This window comes from Lagopus muta, chromosome 3 (genome assembly GCF_023343835.1).
Source record: "Lagopus muta isolate bLagMut1 chromosome 3, bLagMut1 primary, whole genome shotgun sequence".
In the NCBI taxonomy this organism is placed as follows: Eukaryota; Metazoa; Chordata; class Aves; order Galliformes; family Phasianidae; genus Lagopus; species Lagopus muta.
In genome coordinates this window covers 23,072,377-23,090,975 of record NC_064435.1, presented here as the reverse complement: position 1 = coordinate 23,090,975, position 18,599 = coordinate 23,072,377, and the positions used below count along the sequence as shown (strand labels likewise).

General features: G+C 44.9%; 1 protein-coding gene across 2 annotated transcripts; it reads left to right on the top strand.

Moving 5' to 3' along the window:
* Window positions 1–1,460: 1,460 nt before the first annotated feature.
* On the top strand, window positions 1,461–17,635 carry PLEKHF2 (pleckstrin homology and FYVE domain containing 2). 2 transcript variants are annotated; one of them, XM_048940026.1, is made up of 2 exons: window positions 1,461–1,590; window positions 15,352–17,635. In XM_048940026.1, exon 2 carries the CDS (start codon window positions 15,366–15,368, stop codon window positions 16,113–16,115), a length of 750 nt encoding a protein of 249 aa, XP_048795983.1. In that variant the 5' UTR covers window positions 1,461–1,590; window positions 15,352–15,365; the 3' UTR covers window positions 16,116–17,635. The 2 variants fall into 2 exon arrangements, with proteins under 2 accessions (XP_048795983.1, XP_048795984.1); XM_048940027.1 differs by lacking the exon at window positions 1,461–1,590 and adding an exon at window positions 1,809–1,936.
* The last annotated feature ends 964 nt before the right edge of the window (window positions 17,636–18,599 follow it).

The window sequence follows — 18,599 nt, the reverse complement described above, 5'->3', positions numbered from 1 at the left end:
GGTTAGCAAGCAATGTGGTAATTTTCAGAATACAAACACTGCCAGCTGTTACAGAACGAACAGAAGTAGATGGGAGCAAAATTATAGTAGCATATGTTTCCTAGATAATATGTATTTTATTTTGAATGGAATCCTTCTATCATCAAATAATGAATTTTAAAAGAATAATTACATTTGCATGTGATGTTATGAAAGTGAAAAAAAGGAATTAAATAAATTAGATAAACATGAGGGTGAGAGAGCCCAAAGAAATTATGGAGTCTCCTCTAGAGATACTAAGAACCAACCTGGATGCCTCCCTGTGTGACCTGCTGTAGGGAACCTGCTTTAGCAGGAGGTTGGATTAGATGAGCTCCAGAGGTCCCTTCCAACCCCTGTGATCCTGTGTGAAATATTATCAGTTGGTGTCTCTTAGAGGAGTGCATTAACAGCAGCCTCTTTAACACTGAGGTCCACACCTCAAAAAAAAAAAAAAAAAAAAAAAAAAAAAAAAAAAAGACCTCTTAGAAGCTCAGTTCATGAGATAAATAAGAAATTGCTCTATTTTTACCTGTTTTTCCTCAGTCTCCACTAGCAGTCACTGCTGGGGACAAGGTGAAGTTAACAGGTGCCAAACAGGACTCCTTACGCTCCTAAGATCCAAGAATAGGCAAATCTGTTTGGGGCATTATGTGACTTTTAAAAAATTATTATTTTCCCTTCTGTTTTTTGACTATGTCAAAATGAACAAATTCCAAATGGCGGTGAGGAAGTAATAGCAGTGAAAAGTCCCAGTTTTACAAATTCAGTTGAAATTAGGAAATTTCAATGGTTTGTTGCTACCACAGGAAAGCCCCACTTTCTAACCATTTTTTTTTTTTCCCTTTAGAAAATGGGGAAAAACTGTCATCCTGCCTTGTTGCCCAACAATTGGCTGCAGTGTGAATTGGGGAAAGCGAAACCCCCAGTGTTTCCTGTGAGACTTTCCTCAAGCAGACCCTTAGGCTGGTTTTCAAAGCACGGGCATTGCACTGGAGCGATGTCACAGCAGGCCCTGAGTCTTTACACAGGGCCAGATTAATGCCCAAGTGTTGGAGTTGTGCTACTGCCTCTCTGTATTTATGAGTTCTGCGGCGTTTCTGGTACAGTTTGTACTATCAGGCCGGGGCGCGTTTCTCCAAGCTGACTGGCAGCTATTCAAACTCAAACAAGTCAGCGACTGCCTTCTGTGTGCTACAAAACGTTTACACAGAGATTGATTTAAAAAAAGAACATGACAGTTCTCTTCATTCGCTTCAAGAAACCGGTGCTTGAAGCGACAGACAGCTGACTTTGGATGGCGTGCAAAGAATGGAAAGGCGTTTTCGAACAAATCCCCAAACCGAGGCGATGTTTTCGAGCACCGAGAATCCCCCTCCGCGCGCCGCCAGCGCCCCGCCGTCCCTCAGCGCTTCCCGCCCGCCTGGCTCCGCCCAAGATGGCGGCGGTCCCGCCCCACGCGGGCGGTGTCCCGGAGCCCGGCCCCGGCGGGTGCATGACCGCGGCCGAGCGGGGAGAGCGCGGCGGGGTCGGGGCGGCTGCCGGAGTGCGGAGCGCCGGGCGAGTAGCGCGGTGAGGGCAGCGCGAAACGGGCAGCTTTCCGCTCGCGTTCAGGCCGCCGGAGTGGGACGGGGAGGCAGAGAAAGAAACTTTCCTGACGGAGCGCGTCCCCGTTGGGGCTCCGGCCGCTCCGCCGCGGCCATGTTGGGAGCCGGGGGCTGCGGGCGGGGAGCTGCCCCGCGGGAGGGGGCGCGGCGCGGAGTCGGGAGCTGCTGCTGCTCGCCGGGAGGCGCTGCGGGGGGAGCGGGCGGCTGTCGGGAAGCGAAGGGGCCGCGGCGGGCGCTCGTTTGTCCCGTCCGAGAACAGTTGGGCTTTAACGGGGCTAAAAAGCCCTGCCGCTGCCAGCTTCGGGCGTTACGTAAGTGCATGGAACCCTCGATCGGGGTTCTCCGGTGTCCGCGGGTTCGAGGGGTGCGTGAGTTGGATCCCAAATTAAGAAATAATTAAACAAGCTGCAGCGGGAAGGAGGTGGAATTGCAGAGGCGCATCTGTCAGCGCGTCGGTTGGGTGTGCGTTTCCGAGGGGAGCGCCGCTGCGATGCGTGCTGCCCGACGGCGGGGCGCGGCTCTTCGCGCCTCCCGCGGAGCGCTGCCTGCCGCTCGTCCGAGGGCTTACGGGCGGCAAACGCGTGCGGCGCGGCGGGGAGCTGGCTGTGCAGCGGGGAGCTGGCTGTGCAGCGGGGAGCTGGCTGTGCAGCGGGGAGCTGGCTGTGCAGCGGCGCTGTGTGCCGGCTGTCCCCGGGTGCCGCAGTTGTCAGCGAGCGGAGCGGCCCTCGAGACGGCCCAGGTTCCCTCGGCTGCCTCAGTACCGCCGTGCTCCGGGACGGGCTGTGCCGGCACAGGGCGGGCCTGATACCGAACCCCGAAGCCGGGGCGGATTTCAGAAGCGCGATTGCCGGTTCCTCTTTCACTCCCTGAGTAAGGTTCCTCTTTCACTCCCGGCATAGTTGAGCGCTCCAGCTTTCGGTTCGGAATGGTGTGTTTTGGTTTGGTTGAGGCTCTCTGAAAGAAGGAAAGCGTTTAAAGGCTTAATGCTGTCAGTGCGGAGACCCCAATGATGTTGACTAATCCAGTGATGAATCCCTGCGTAGCTCAATACAAGCTCGTAGAAGGGCTGGTTTGGGATATAGAAAGCTTGGATGGGACCTGAGGGATCATCGAATTCCAACCCTATCCATATGTCTATCAGCTCAAGTCATTAAATAATTCTTTTCCTGGTGTTTAGGGCTGTGCTTATGTTCAAAATGACATCCAGGCTGTGTGTCCAAAACACAGTGAAAGTGAAGCACTGTAAGCATGAGTCCCAAATTCTTCTGCATGTAAATAGCCCGTGTGGCTTCTGCAGCAGTTGAGTTCTGTTCTGCAGAGAAAACCACACGGAGGAAATCCCTGAAACACTAAATGAAAGCCAGAGTGTGGGAGCTCAGAGCTGGATTGGCTTACTCTGTCTTATCCAGAAACTGAGCAGTGTTTTTTCACCAAGACACAAGTTTTCGTTAACTGCACTGATTATTTATATATGAAGACCACTTATCAGGAGATGTCAAATCAGGAGACTCGGATGTTAACTGTGGGTGAGCTGCTTAGATTTTAGTAGGCAAGGAAGTTGTTGGCTTGCTTTTAATTTCTGCATTAAGAAATTAAAGCCTGTTCTTACTGCCTAAGTGCTACAGGTATGCTTGTGACTTATTCCAGGCTCTCTTAATATTCAGGCTTACCTTTCCATTAGCTTTATGTGGCTTTTTAATGATGGATGGTGCTTGTATACGTGTGTTACAGCTCACAGGGATTAATTCTCAGTAATTTGATGGAAATCTGCCGACCCGGGGATTGTGCTGAAAGCAAATAAACAAGTATAAAAGCAGACTTTTGAAGTAGAATCATGTATTTAAAACTTTGTGCAGCAAATACTCTGTGGCTCTGGGCAGCCTGGTCTGGTGGTTGGCGATCCTGCACATAGCAGGAGGATTGAAACTGGATGATTGTTGTGGTCCTTTTCAACCCAGGCCATTCTATGATACTGTGAAATACAGGGTTTGTTGTTGTAGAATGACTTTGTGTTTATGATTTAGTGGGGGACTCCTTACAGTTGAGAGGGGAATTAAAGCTGCTGTAGGTAGGTGTGGTAGAACATGCTTACACCTAAACCATTATTTTGGCGTTGTCATAAAGTATAAGCCCTGATGACAACTGTGTTAGCAAGTAGAGTCCTGCAAATTCCTACCCACGTCAGTAGTGCTGCTGCAGTGAGTGGGTCCGTGTGCATGAAGAGTTGTTGGACTGCTGGACAAAGATTCTCCTTCTACAGAAGGAAGTGTCATTGTGTGCAAGTGTTACTGAACAGAGCAGTATGTTTCATGATTTTTCTTTTCAGCCTGATATTTTACATAGTCAAAAATGTACTAATATGTTTGTTTTGGCTCTCGATGTTACATAAATAATTAGGAACGCTGCTACCATGGGTGTAATGATACTTTCTGCCTGCTTCTGTTGCAACATGAATAATTTAAGGATTTTGAAATCTATTTTCAAGTGTTTTTTTTTTTGTTTTTTTTTTTTCCCTTTGCATTTTGATATTTTACAGTAATACAGTGTTCAGCATATTGCATATTCAACAGCATTTAGGCATCTTGTATAAGTGGAAAAGAAAGACAAACAGTTGAATCTTGAGGGTTTCAAATGCAGTAATGCTTGCCCCAGTCCTGTTCCTGCACATAAGATGACCCCAGGGAAGCAGTGAGCTGCAGTGTTGCCATGCGATGGGTCTTGGTGCTCAGCAGGGGCAGCGGGCTGCCAGTCCTCCTGCACCAAGGGATGGCGTTGTGCTGGGTGCTCCAGCACTCCACGTGCTTTCCACAGACCTTGAAAGTGCATCAAGTGCATTTGACAGGCTGTCAAAGGCTGGTGAGTGCGTTTCCCAAGAAGGCTGTGTAGTTCAGCTGTTATGATTACGGGATTCTTTCAGGAACTGACTCTTTATTTTTCTTTTCCTCTCTTTTTTTTTCCTCTGACCATTGCTTGGTTGTGAAAGAGCAATGCAACGCTTGGCTTATGTATTTTAAATATTGGTGGAGAAATGCAATTTAATTATTGCTAGAGGCAGAGGAGAGAGGTGTGCAGTTCCAGTCCTTGGGTGCCTTCAGGTGTCCTGAAGCAAGGTGTGACAGGATGTGTACTTGGCTCTGAGCACCACGCTGTGTTCCAGCTGCCTCTGAGCCCCTTGCTTCTGCCAAAATATTCTGGCTGTTCTGCTTTCCCCACTATAATATTGAAAAAGTGCTGCATCTGACTGTGTTATGTACCAGCTACAGGTCTCCTGATTGTAATTCTTCAGTACTGCATAGTGTTTGGTGTGTCTCCCACAGTAGAGATTTCTAAACTTATCTGGAGTTCAAGAGCAGCAAGAAGTCAGGGTGACAGGAGGCTGTGCTGGTGCTTGACCTGGGTCCTGCTTCCCTTTGTGGGAATGCCCACTATTACCAAGCTGTTTAAAGAAACCTCTTTATTTCCCAAATAAGGCATCTGAATTCTTAAAGGATGCATGCATGTGAAAATAATATTTTATATAATTAAAACAAACAAATAACAAAATAGCGATGATGTGATTAAACTTCAGTACTTGTGAATTGTGGGGCTACAGGGAAAAATTTTGCTGTGCTTCAAAGCAGGGCTGGTTAAAAGCAAATTCTTTTGTTGTAGTTACCTGTTAGCAGCTAATGCCTCGTGCCTTGTTCTCAATCTCACTAATTCTTTCTGTGGCGTGGTCATGCTGTAATCAGTTATGTGTAATTCAGCCCTTGCTGGACCACTGTTAAGACTGAGTAACTTATCTCATGATGGTGATGGAAGTAATGAGAATGCTGGCAGTTTGATGTACTCATTGGCAATGCTGCAGGGAGCACGCTTGCAGACCCTGCTTATGTCAGAGGACCAAATTCTCTGTTCTGCTTCGTCTGAGAGGCAGCCTGCCTCCCTGGAGCTGGTTTCTGGCCTGAAGCGTGTAGTAACTTTTTTTCCTTAAGTAAGCACTTCTGTATAGTGTATAACATTGACATGTGACATGTGAGAGTGTCTCCACACGTGCCTCCAAACGCAGTAATTGGTGCTCACCACTAAACCAATGTGATTTTGAAGAGAAGCTTGTGAAGTGGGTTTGGCGACGCTTCATGCCAAACTGCTGTAGCTGGGTGATGGGTTTCGTTCTGTACTAATGATGCTGCGCCTCTTTCCCCTCACCTTCCCAGAATACTCACTTATATTACTTATCTCCCCATTTGAAAGACATGCCGTGAATTCCTGTCCCTGTGCTGTGTTGGTACAACATCATCTTATGCCACAGTTGTTCAGGTGTTTTCTGTTGACTTTTGTCACGGATCTCATCCCATGCTCATCTGAGCACAGCAGCACCTGTGCACGGCGTGTTACGTGCTGACCATGTAAAAGTAAAACATCTCTGGCTGTCTGTGCTGTTGCTTCAGGGAGCTTGAGCTTTTGGGCTCCAAATCTGTGTAAATGTCTTAGTTTTGAAATGGTATCCTGGTGTGTTCCAGATCACCAAGGATCCTGAGCAAGGGAAAGCAGGGAAGGCTGGCGCTTGGGGAGCTGCTCCCCTTCCTGCTCCAAGCTAGGCGTTTGTCCTGCCAGGAGACAAAAGCACTATCAGTTACTAAAGTTTGGTACAAATAGCAGTTTGACAGAGGCAATAAACAGCTGATTTCATTATGTGCAGGATCTCTTACAGATACTTCATTACTAGGCTTCTACACCTTCTCCCAGCATGATGGTATGTAGTTCTGTGAGCTGAGTGTACCTGTGCTGCTGAGGCAGGTCCTGTGCCCTGCTCCTTGCACATATCCTGCACAGTCCCCAGCTGCCTGGGCCTCACTGCTTTCCCCAGTGAGCCTTTGTGTCCCCTTACTAGGAACCTTGCTTGGTTTCACAGAGAAGCAGTGCTGAAGCTCTGTTTTTTGAGACCAAAGTATGCTGATAAACAGCTCCTGGGAGTAGTGTGGGGCAAGCTGTTGTGACTTAGAGGGACAAAGCAGTGGGAACAGTTTTGGGAGTCAGCACTCCTGAGTTCTGCATTTTTTTTTTAATGGGTTGAAGCCTGCTTCCCTTTGCCTCATCTTTTTCCTCCGGTCTCCCTTACGATTAGTTTGCATTATGACTCATTTGGCACGTCTGTCAGTTTACAAGGAGGTTAAATCAGTGTTTTTTCCCTGCTGAAGTTGATTGTATTAAACTCCAAGCTGTAAGGGAAGGCGGTGCGCAGAATCCACACGAGCCATTCTGTGAAAATGGGAGCTGGCAGAGCAGCTGGGGCAGCAAAAAAGCATCTCTGCTCTCACTGTGCTGGCCTGCATGCTGCTGGGCTAAGCAGGTGGGGGGAGTCTCCTGCTAAAGATAGCTTCTGTATCCAAACCCCCTTGGGAGTGGGCTGGGGAATGTAAGGTCACATAGTTTGAAAGATCCTCCTAGAAACAGTCTCCGTAGTGGAAATGTAATAGGCCTTTCTAGGCATTTTTATCTGGCTTGGATAATGGCTCTGGGAGATGTTAAGGGTAATGGGCTTGTCTTGCAGGTTTGACAATAAAGCTTTTGTTTTTCTTCATTTAAAAACATTTACATTCCTTGAGCTATTCTTACCCAACCAGTGAGTGAAAAGGAAATGACAGTCTTTCCTTCTAAGTTAGGGTATTCTAAAATTCCCTGCAGTGTACTCAAAGAATTCTTAAGCTGCAAGATGTTAGGTCGTTAAAACAGGATCTGCAATGGCCTGCGCCCTGAAGTGAGACTTTCAGAGAGCTATTTGTGGGAGAGTTTGACTTTCTGTCCTGCTACCTGCACCTCTCTGAAGGTCAGAAGAAATTCTGGGTAACGATTGTGCTGGAGAACTGCAGAGGATCTCACTGCCTCATTTCCGCTGTTTTGTCCACCTTGAATCTATAGCTTCATATTTATCTGCAGTGTCATGATCACAGAATGGTCAGGGGTGGAAGGGACCTCAGGGATCATGAATCTCCAGCCCCCCACCACAGGCAGGGCCACCAACCTCCACATTTAATACTAGACCAGGCTGCCCAGGGCCCCATCCAACCTGACCTTGAACACCTCCACTTGATGATGTCTCCTTGTGTCATTCCTGTTATTAACATCCTTTGGATGTCAGCAGTTATCCTCTCCATCCTTACTAGCTGGTTACAGTACCAATTGCAAGGCAGTTTGTGAAGCGCTTTAAGGAATATTTTGCAAGCAGAGTAACTGGAGAACTGCTTGTTAGGAGGCTGCACTGCTTTACAAGTAGAGTTGTCCTGTCTCATCTTTCATCCAGCCCTTGTTGTCTGTTCGTGGCTCATGACAGGCAGTGCTGGTTTGTGCAGGAGCGCCTGGCTTCTGCTTGCAGCTCTCAGAGCTGAGCGCACAGCACGCCTCATTTTGCCAGCAAAGATGACGTGGTGAAGCATTTGGGACAAGTGATGGCATCGTCCCTTTTTGTATGTGTTGATGGAGCCTGTGTAGGAGGTGGAATTGGTGAGATTGAAGACTTGTGCTGATTTATCTCCTAACCTGCTTCAGAAATGTGGACTATCTGCTGTGCTTGTGTTTAGTTCAGCAGTTTTCCCCAATGGAAATATTTTCAAAGCATTAGAGATCGCACATGAAAAATTCACGCTGTTTTGTTTGGCAATAATGGGGAAGGTCAAGTGTTGCACTTAAGAACACTACTTGTAATGCTGATAGAGATTAAAGTACTGTTGCACTGATGTGTGCCTTCATAGCTGAGTTCCTCCACAAAAAGGCAGAGAATTACTGTGTCAGAGCCTTAAATCACAGGGTTGTATGAGGGTTTTGGGTAACTTAATCCTTTGTATTCATGTTTATTCCCCAGTAAGTCAAATTAGTGTGTCCTCCTTGCATAGACAAGGAGGAAAGCTGAAAGCATGTGACCTGAAAATACGGAGTATAACCATTACTTGAAGCCTGTTACTAAAAAGCATATGTAACAGGAATGTATGCTAAGTGACTGCACTGATGGGCCGTCCTCTGGGAGGGGTGAGCTCTTCCTCTGATCCCAGAGAGGAGTTCCCTTACAGGTCAGTCACTTAATGCCGATTAGGTATCTGCTTTGCAGATGGTCCTTGTCTGCCTTTACAGTTTACTTGCTTCGAGTTTGTACAGGACTTATGGAGCTTCTGTATCTTTCATGGGTATTCAGCTTGTGTAACTAATTGTAATAAAGCAGGATGGAGTTCTGCTTGAAATTGGTTTCTCAGAAGCTTTCAGGTGTGGGATCAGACTTGATGATCAGACTGTATGCACAAATGCAGGTGCAAGAAAAAGGGCTGTTTATGACACCTGGACAATCCAGTGACATATTATGTGCTTTCACTTAGATCTGCTGTTTGTACCTCCTTTCTTCATTCTGTTCCTTCAGCATTCTTCTGTTTTTGTTTTTTTTTTTTCCAGTTCTCATTTGCTTCACAGGTTGCAGTCAGGTTTGTGCTGGTCCCGTTTCACCCGTTCAGGTGGTGTGACCAGGTACTGTGGTTACTGACATTTATTTATTGGACTTATGTTATTGAATCTGACTTGGAAACATCCAAGCTCCATTGCTGTTTAGGACAAGATGGACCTTTTGTGCTGTTGATTTTGAGCCCTTGTATGCTTTCCAGCACCTCAGATACACTTTTTTTTTTTAACCTGAATTGTAAATGCATGTGGTAATGAATGAGCTGCCTGCTTCCTGATACTGTGACTCTGAAAAATCCAGCCTGCCTGGTCTATGTAAATATAACGTGTTAAACATAATTGTTAGCAACTTAATTGCTCATTGTGATGAAGATGATGGATGAACAGGCAATTAAGGCAAGGCTGGTAGCACTTTCCTCCCTTCAAGGAATGCTGAAGCACAATAACATTAAAAATCAGGTGCTTATTAATTGACCCTCAATGACGGGGCTGTGCACTGGATGAGGCTGGTTCTTGCCCAGTCAGAAAGTAATAGAGCTGTGCTGGTGCTGTTGCTTTGCTAAAAGAGTCAAAGAGTTGGGGTTGTGTCCTTCTCATACATGCCTTCTGTGCCTGTCTGGCAGGGAGCCCTGCTCATGGAAGTGCTGCACACTGTGCGGGGTAAGGAAGCGAGGCTGTGCTGAGCTGCATGCAGCCTGCGTCACTGAGGCATAGGATAAGCATTCTTCTCTTTTAAGCAACTTCTCTAGAGGTATTCTGTCTGGAAAGACTAGTTTAATCATCAGGATGCTGCAGCAAAAAGAGACACTCGTGTGCCAAGTGACTGGTTTCATATGCAGTCACTTCAAGGATATTATCAGTCTGGTGGCCAGGGTTGCCATGTGTTTGCTGAAGTTTCCTACTTGCTGAATGTGTGTCTTGTTGTGGATAAGTGAAATTTCTTGTGAGTAAAAGTAAAAATACCTTATGTCAGACAGTTCTACATAGGGTAATGGAGTGGGGACTTTGTGTCATTAAATAATGTATCACCTTTAAATTGTCTATCATCCTACAGGGAAGAAAGCTTTTGCCCAGCATCCCTATCTTGAAATGGGTTTCCTGAGAGCAAATGTCAGAAGGAGGGGGAACAGAGAGTATTGCAGCATCCTGAGAATTGCTGTTTCTTTGTTTGGAAAGGCTGGCAGACTTACTTGTCGTGCAGCTGTACGTAGCTAATCTTTCTCAGATGATGATCAGTTTATTTCTGTGCTGTTCCAACTAGCACCATGCTGCACCCTGTATGCAGAAATGGGGGCTGATGTGATGGGCTGGTCTGAGAGGTCCTCTCAGACAAACAGCCCTTCTTGCAGAGGGGCTTGGGAACAGCTGTTTATGAAGATGGATAGTGGTAGGACAAGGGGGAATGGTTCTAAACTGAGATGGGGGAGGTTTAGGTTAGATATTAGGGGGAAGTTTTTCACACAGAGGGTGGTGACACACTGGAACAGGTTGCCCAAGGAGGCTGTGGATGCCCCATCCCTGGAGGCATTCAAGGCCAGGCTGGATGTGGCTCTGGGCAGCCTGGTCTGCTGGTTGGTGACCCTGCACGTAGCAGGGGGTTGAAACTGGATGATCATTGTGGTCCTTTTCAACCAACGCCATTCTATGATTCTGTGATTCTGGGAGTGTGGATGCCAGAAGTGGGAAATGACACAAACGTGATAGAAGTCTTAACAACTGTGTTTGAGAGTTTTGATTTCATAGCATCCACAAACTGATACTATGTGTAAAACGATTCTGATCTCCTTAAGTGCATTTGTCTAGTCTGCCATTTTGAAACCCGTGGTTCTTTCTTATTCCCTGTTTGCTTTGGGGAATATTTCCAGCAGTTTGCCATCACTTGGGGATTGTTTTGTTTGATTGGATCTTGAAATTTAGCTTCTGAAGAGCAGTGATCCAGTATCTGCTTCTCATAGTGGCCAGCAGAGGAAACCTCAGGAGAAAGTGTAGGAGGTGTTGCCACCCAGCCCCAGTGGGTAATCTGTAATCTTTTGCAGGCACGTATCTGAATGTGCCTTAAGAGAAGACAGTAATTGCAAAAGGCTGGTAAAGGATAATTTTTGCATAGGTTTGAACTGTGACTTCTTGCAGTCAAAAGCTCCATTGTTTTACTTACCAGGAGAATAGAAAGTCTGTGGTGCCTTCTGGTTTCACATCTCTTAGGTCTGTGTTCCTGTGGGAAGAAGAGGGGGCAACTCTTCTAATGTCAGATAGCTTCTCCTTTTTCTATTGCTAGTCTAATATTTTCTGACTTTGGTTATTTCTAATAGTTATTCTCCTTCTTCAGGATTTTTGTCTACTTCTCAGCTGACTTCCTTTCTCAAAAAATGCTGGTCAGAGTAAATGAGCATCGCATGGGAGTTCAGAAAGATTTAAAAGCTTGTATTTAAAGACATTGTGAGAAAAACATCAGATTGCTTATTTCACAAGTTCTGTTACTGTGAAAAAGCAGATGTTTTGCCTTGAAAGAAGATGGAGGGATTCATCTGCAGTCTGTGGCTTTTATGACCTTAGCTGAGACTGCTGAGCAAGGATTTGTTGGGTATTACAGACATAAGCTTCAATGTGGAAGAGATGCTATTCCTGTTTTTATCTTTTTGTCTGTCTTGATGGTCCTTAACTTGTCCAAAATTCTTGCATGGAGTCCCGTGAGCGGTTGCATTAACAACCAGCTGAAAGAATAGCCTTGCCCAAGTTCTGGAGTCATGTGCCTCAGTTTTAGCTACAGTGATGATTAAACACTCCCTGTTAGAACTGTTTTCTCTTAGGTTGCCCTAGAGAAATTTAATTAAAACCTTTAGCCTCTTCTCCCCCCTTTTTCTCCTCGTAGGGACTTGTATTTTGAAAGCTCATGCAGTGACCTTGGGCCGAGTTCGCTCTTTGCTGGCAGCAGGAGCAGGAGTGCAGCTTGAGGGTTGCTGTCATCTCACACCAAGAGCTTGCTGCGCTGACACGTATGGTTATGGGTAGTTTTTAGTTTCGTTTTATTTTTTTTATGCCCTGTGAACTAGCAGAATCACTCAGCTTGTTGTGATTTACAAATTGGTGATAGGCTTAGGAGCAGTGTGTGCTGGTAGGGTTAGCAGAGAAGCACACTGCTCGCTCAGCATCCCTCTGCTCTGCTGCTCAGTTTCCTTCCCCTCCTTGCAGAATATGAGGGGTTGCTGGGTGATGCTGTGAGTGATCCCTCGCTGTGGCAGCCCAAGGCCACCATTCATTGGGATGTGGCACCAAGTTGCTCAGGAGGGCTGTGTGCTGCCTGTGTGTTGTGAGATAGCAGTGGTTGCTGTTAGCCCTCACTGCTAGCCTTGCTCTTTGAATTTGATTTTTTTTGAGCCTAGGACAACAGCAAACAAATCAGGAAGCCTTGTGTAACCTCATCTGCATTCCCTCCTTAGTGCTTTCTCCTTGGTAGAGGGAGGGCTGGGGGCTGAGGGCTTGGTAGAGGGAGCTGGGGCCTCCAGCAGCATTTCTTCCAGTCGAGCTGTAGTAGAGGTGAAGCTGGTTGCTCTCCTAAAACCTCATTTAAGCTTCTTCCCCAGTGCAGGCGGTGGTAGGTGGCTGTAGAGATTTAAAAAGTGATAACAGCATGTCTAGATGTTAATGCTGAAAAAAGCAGGTAAATGTAGGTTGTGTGCACACCCATGTGTGCTTGTGTTTGCTTTGGGACTTGGAGTGCTTCAAAGAACTGAGGTTCTGTTGGAAGGTGTATTTGGGGTATGCCTGAATAATAATGTCATTAAAAAAAGAAACACAATAGAATGAGTCATGTTGATGTAACTTGAATCTGTTGCTATTCTCTGGGCGGGGGAAGGAAAATCTCGCAGTGTTTACTGTAATATTCGTGTTTGCTCATGGGTTGAAGCCAGCCTGCTTTCTGTGCCCAGCCCTGGCAGAGCATCTCCTCACCATAAATGAGCATCGCCGCATGAGGAGGGTGGGGCTCTATCTTTTAAGTTTGGTCCTGTGGGGTGTAGGTATTCAGTAGTGCCATTCTTGGGCATCTCTCTTTAAGAGAGTGATGGGCAAAACTTAGCGGACCTTGGCAAGAATAGGAACAGGAAAAACCAGTTTGGAACATCTGGCCAGGGAAAAGGGATGAATATCAATGGGGGTTGCTTGTTTTAGTTTTTTGGTTTTTTTCCTTCCACTTGGACTCCATGTCTTCTCTTCAGAGATAAGCAACAAGCATTTCAAGCACTCGGAAACTTAGTGAAGATAGTGGTGGTTATTCTGGTTGCAGGCCAGAAAGAAATGTATCATTTGCTGCAAAGCTGACTTAAGTGTACTGCTGGGGAAATACTTTTATCTGATCAAATAGGAAGGCAGTAGGCGAGGCAGGAGAGGAGGACAGGCTTTTTTTTTTATTTTTATTTTTTTCTCCCCCCCTCTTCTTTTTTCTTTCATTCAGTTTTTAGGTTTGACTGATACCTGGTGGAAGTAGTCTGGGTGCACTTACCTGTGTGTGTTGATGCAGCACAGTTGCATTTCTTGATTCATTTCATTCTTTTATCAACCTGTTTGTGATTTATTCTGACTGACTGCGGATCAGAATGACTTCATTTTGGGGAGCTTTGTACCTCCACTATCAGGCTGTGAACCTGATTATTGCTATATTGAAATAGCTTAACTCGTGTCATGAGGCATGTAATGAAAATTGAGAAGAAATGCTGGACAGTACCTCTGAGAAACTATTCTTCTGTCTTCAGTGTGAGGCGTAGGTATGAGATCATATAGAATCATGGAATGGCAAGGTTGGCAAGGACCTACAAAGATCATCTAGTCTAGCCATCCTCCTATCACCATTATTACCACTAAGCTACTAAAGCATCTCATAGCTCCTCATCCAGACACCTCTTGAACAAATACAATGAGCATAGTTGAATATGTTGTACACAGTTTTAAAATGGTTGACTTAGTTATAGTTGAGTAAGTCTGTTTGTTGAAACTGTTTTAGTATGTTCATTGGAAGTGTTTTTCATAGCGGTAGTACAGCTTTTAAAGCAGTTACTTAGAGGTAACTTGTTAGTCACGTTTAACTGTGGGTTCATGTAATCTGAGTAAATGCAGCATACTTGTCTAGGTGAGGCCTTGTGAGAGATGTGTCTGCAAATGAATTTCTGTACAGGAGTTCTGTTGCTGTTCTGTAGGGAAGTATCTGAGTTTGTAGGAAGCAGATTGGTGTGCTCAGTGTTTATGCTGGTCTGAGCAGCAGTGAGGCCTTGCTCCATCCCATTTAAAGGATGATCCCATACTGGAAGCAGGCAGTATAAATCTGAAAGAACAGAGAAGTGAATATAGAGGTCCCTGCAATGGATTTGTGCTGGGAAACACAGGTTACAGATACTGGGGTGTTTCCTACTGCTCTTTCCTTCAAGCCTGTGTGTAAAGACATGGATCCTGCTAAAAGGGTGTCCTGAGCATCACCCCTGTGCTAGCTAAATCACATGGCAAGAGAGCGGTCTTCTGCCTGTCTGGAGAAAGGTGTGGAGTTAGTGCTTGCCCCTGCCAGCTCTCCTACAGCTCCATGGAGCGCACAGCTGGGTTTGTGGTGTACTCACAAAGATCTTGGTAGGAGCATGTCTGAAACTGCCTGGCAAAGTTTGCTTTTTTGACCTCTGCATGGAAAGCTCTGACTTAAAGGCAGGTGAATCTCTGCAGGAACTTATTTTCAGCTAACCTTTGGGTGCTTTAGTGTCTTGCCCTTTCATGAGAAGATCTTATTTGCTGTTAGGAGAAGAAAAAAGGGATGATTTAATCCATAACTGGAACATATTATTCTGTAGTTATTTTATCAGCATTTCCTGACATGCAAAGCCTTTCTGTCTGAACTTTTAGCCAGTGCAGATCATTCACTGTTTCTCAGGAGCAGTGGGGAATTGTGTGACCTTTCCTCTGTGGCGGGGTGCCTGTGTGCATTATGTAATTGGGATGGATGTAGATGTGTTCAAGATGTATGTAATAACATTTCTAGAGGGGAAGCTTCCTAGTCTGTTGCCTGAAGCTCTCAGAAACAGCACTGTAGGTGCTGTGTGTATGATAAAGATAGCAGCTGTCAGCTGAATGGAACATTTATGCTTCTAAAAAAGACTAATCAGTTGCTAAAAATTCTCAGGAGTTAATACTTATTGAAATCTAGTCCAGGTTGGCACTTCTGAGCCAGTAGGTTCTGTTGGATATTTTCAGAAATGGTGCCTTCATTCTGGAAGTCTGCTGTTGAATCAGTTCTGTTCTAATTACAAACTTGTTTTTTTCCTACCTTTAGGATACTTGTGAAAGATGGTGGATCGCTTGGCAAACAGCGAGGCAAATACCAGAAGAATAAGTATAGTGGAAAACTGCTTTGGAGCAGCTGGTCAGCCTTTGACTATCCCTGGTCGCGTTCTCATCGGAGAGGGAGTACTAACGAAGCTGTGTAGGAAGAAGCCCAAAGCGAGGCAGTTCTTCCTGTTCAATGACATTCTTGTTTATGGTAATATTGTCATCCAGAAGAAGAAATACAATAAACAGCACATAATCCCGCTGGAAAACGTCACCATCGATTCCATCCAGGATGAGGGAGACTTGCGGAATGGGTGGCTCATCAAGACGCCTACTAAGTCTTTTGCAGTTTATGCTGCCACTGCTACAGAGAAGTCTGAATGGATGAACCATATAAATAAGTGCGTTTCTGATTTGCTTTCCAAGAGTGGGAAGACTCCTAGCAATGAGCATGCGGCTGTCTGGGTGCCAGACTCAGAAGCCACTGTCTGCATGCGTTGTCAGAAAGCAAAATTTACCCCCGTCAACCGTCGGCACCACTGTCGCAAGTGCGGCTTTGTCGTCTGTGGGCCTTGCTCTGAGAAGAGGTTCCTTCTCCCCAGCCAGTCTTCCAAGCCCGTGAGGATTTGCGACTTCTGCTATGATCTTCTTTCTACTGGGGAGATGACTGCTTGTCAGTCCACGAGATCGGACTCCTACAGCCAGTCGCCTAAGTCTTCTTTAAATGATGCATCTGATGATGATGATGATGAAGACAGTAGTGATTAAAGACCAAACGTTTGTGTTTCAGACCGTATGGAGCTGCTTTTGGGGAAGCTTGTAGCAAGGTTCCCTGAAAAAATCCTGTTCTAGCCATAAAATATGCCTGAATATCTTCAATTGCGATGTGCCTCGATCTATGAGTTCTCTAGACGATAGATTTTTCACTCCTCTGCAGGGATAGACTGTTGTAAATGTTATCAGATTGTTTTCCAGTTTCTTATACTTGAGTTATGCCTAGGTTAGACTTCTGTGGAAGATTGGAAAATAGAAAGTACTTTCTTAATTTCACAACCCACGCTTCCTAATGTTTCATATCAATATGTTATGTGGGGTTGGTTTTCTTTTTTTTTTGGTATGGAGAGGGAAACTGTAAGCATGCTTAGAACAGTGATGTTTTGGTTAATCCTGCAAACCATCTGTTCTTTCTAAACATGGTATGTGATGAGTTGAAATGTGACATGATTACAAACCTCAGTGTCACAGAACTTGGGAACTTTCTTGTTTTGCTCTTATTTATGACCTCCTATGCCAAGCAGTGCCTTGTAACACTTGTGCTGATTCAGGAAGAAACAATCCTATTCGGTGTTGTCTGTATTCACCTGATGCTGGTGTCTGAGATTGTTGGTGCTATAGAGAATAACTGCTGTGTTCAAAGCAGAGCTCTCAGCTGCACACCCACAGGCTGAGGGGAACTGGACCCCACGCCCTCACTGCTCAGGCAGCCCCAAAGCTGCCCAACCCTGTGGGCTTCGATGGGGTTCTCTCCACAGGAGCTGTGCTGTGGGCTGGGACTTGGGGATGAGAAGCTGAGAGTGACTTTTCACAGGGACATCCACACTCTTTCTTCTCAGAGCAGGTTAGAAGTTTAAAATCTGGCAAATGCATACTGAGATTTTAGTGGGGCGATAAAGCATTTTGCTGTGATAACTTATATTTTTGGAGTTATTTCCCAAATGTGACACTAACTTGTTTCTTAAAACATTGATGAGAGGTTTTTTTTTTCCCACTTTCTTCCCAAATCTTACTGGCTTTGTATAAGAATAATGTTCAAATCTTGAACAAGCAGCCTGCAAATCTGCATATGAAATTGGCTTTCCTTTGTACACAGCTGACCTCAGGATACGTGTGAGATGCAAGTTGTTTCCTTCTAAACGTGTACCCAAGGACCAAGAAAGATGTATTTAAGAACTATAATAGTGCAGAAAATGTCTCTACCATAGTATTCATTTTTATTCTTAATTATAAATGTCATGTTCCTATGTATATGTAAAGGTTAGACTTGTAAAAACATGTTAGCCCCTCTCCCCCAAATTCTATGTTTTTATATTTTTATAAAGGTAATGTCAATTTTGAAGGGGAAAAATATCTTTGAAATAGATGTATGAATATAATAGCAACTGACTTTATACAAAAAAAAAGGTTAAACTTTTGTGTATCTTTAAGTGACAGTTTCTGCACTGTTTGCCTTGGCTGGCAATAATTGGGTTAAATATTTATTGAATAAACAATCAATGCTGCATATTGCACTAGTCTCCCATTTTTGTACACTGTATGTCAATCAGTTAAAAAAACAAATTAGCAAAGCTCTTCAAAGCCATCTCACTCAGTGAGATTCCTGGTAGCTAACGATGCACTCTGCATCTGCAGGGAGGCACTCTGCATTAATTGTCTGCAGTACTTCAGGTGAAAGTAAAGGGATGGTTTTAGCTTGGGCAGTTTCTGAAAATAACTCTTTAAAAGCACTGAAGAGCATTTGATCTGCTTTGCAATAAACACAAAAAGGAGAAAACACGTTGATAGATGCTGGGGACCAGAAAGGTTATGTAAGATTGCCAGATAAGCAATGTACAGCTGTATGTATTTAAAGGCTGAAATAAATAATTACACTTGTTCACTCCTTGAAAGGCAGGGGAATGGGAAAATGGGCTATTCTGAGAAGACACTTTGTGATTACATTTTGTATCTGTCTTAATCAGAATGTTAAAAAGTTTCAGGAACAGAGACTTGTTTGCTTCAGTTTCTGTACGGATTCAGAATGCAAACTTCCCTTGTACATATATTCTAATGACTAACAGAAATGTTCTTCCTGATACGATTGTTTTCCTTTTCTACGCTGTCAGACCTTGTTGAAGGTTCAATCTTTCTGTGTATTTTTTTTGGTGTGTGTGTGTGTTCTTATATGTTGTGCTTACTTTCCAGCGCTTTGTGGGGAAAAGGAGTTGGGTCACATCCTGTATTCTGCAGAATGTTCTTGTGTCTACTTCAAGTACCTTTTCTCTGTGAATGAAACGTGCACTGATCCCTGAAGCTGTAACCAAACCAATGCTTTTTTGGGGGGGAGGGGTTTTTTCATTTTTCATTTGAAATTGGTGTACGTGGTCCAAACTTTTTGAGGAAGTATTAAAAAAGCAATGTTCTGTGGTAATAGCCATAACCATCAGTTTGCTTAAAACTCCACCGAACGAACTTGCCATCAACTCCTCTTGTTAC

Bases quoted from the DNA above. Each gene is read 5' to 3' on its own strand.
- PLEKHF2 (XM_048940026.1), top strand. From the start codon at position 15,366: ATGGTGGATCGCTTGGCAAACAGCGAGGCAAATACCAGAAGAATAAGT.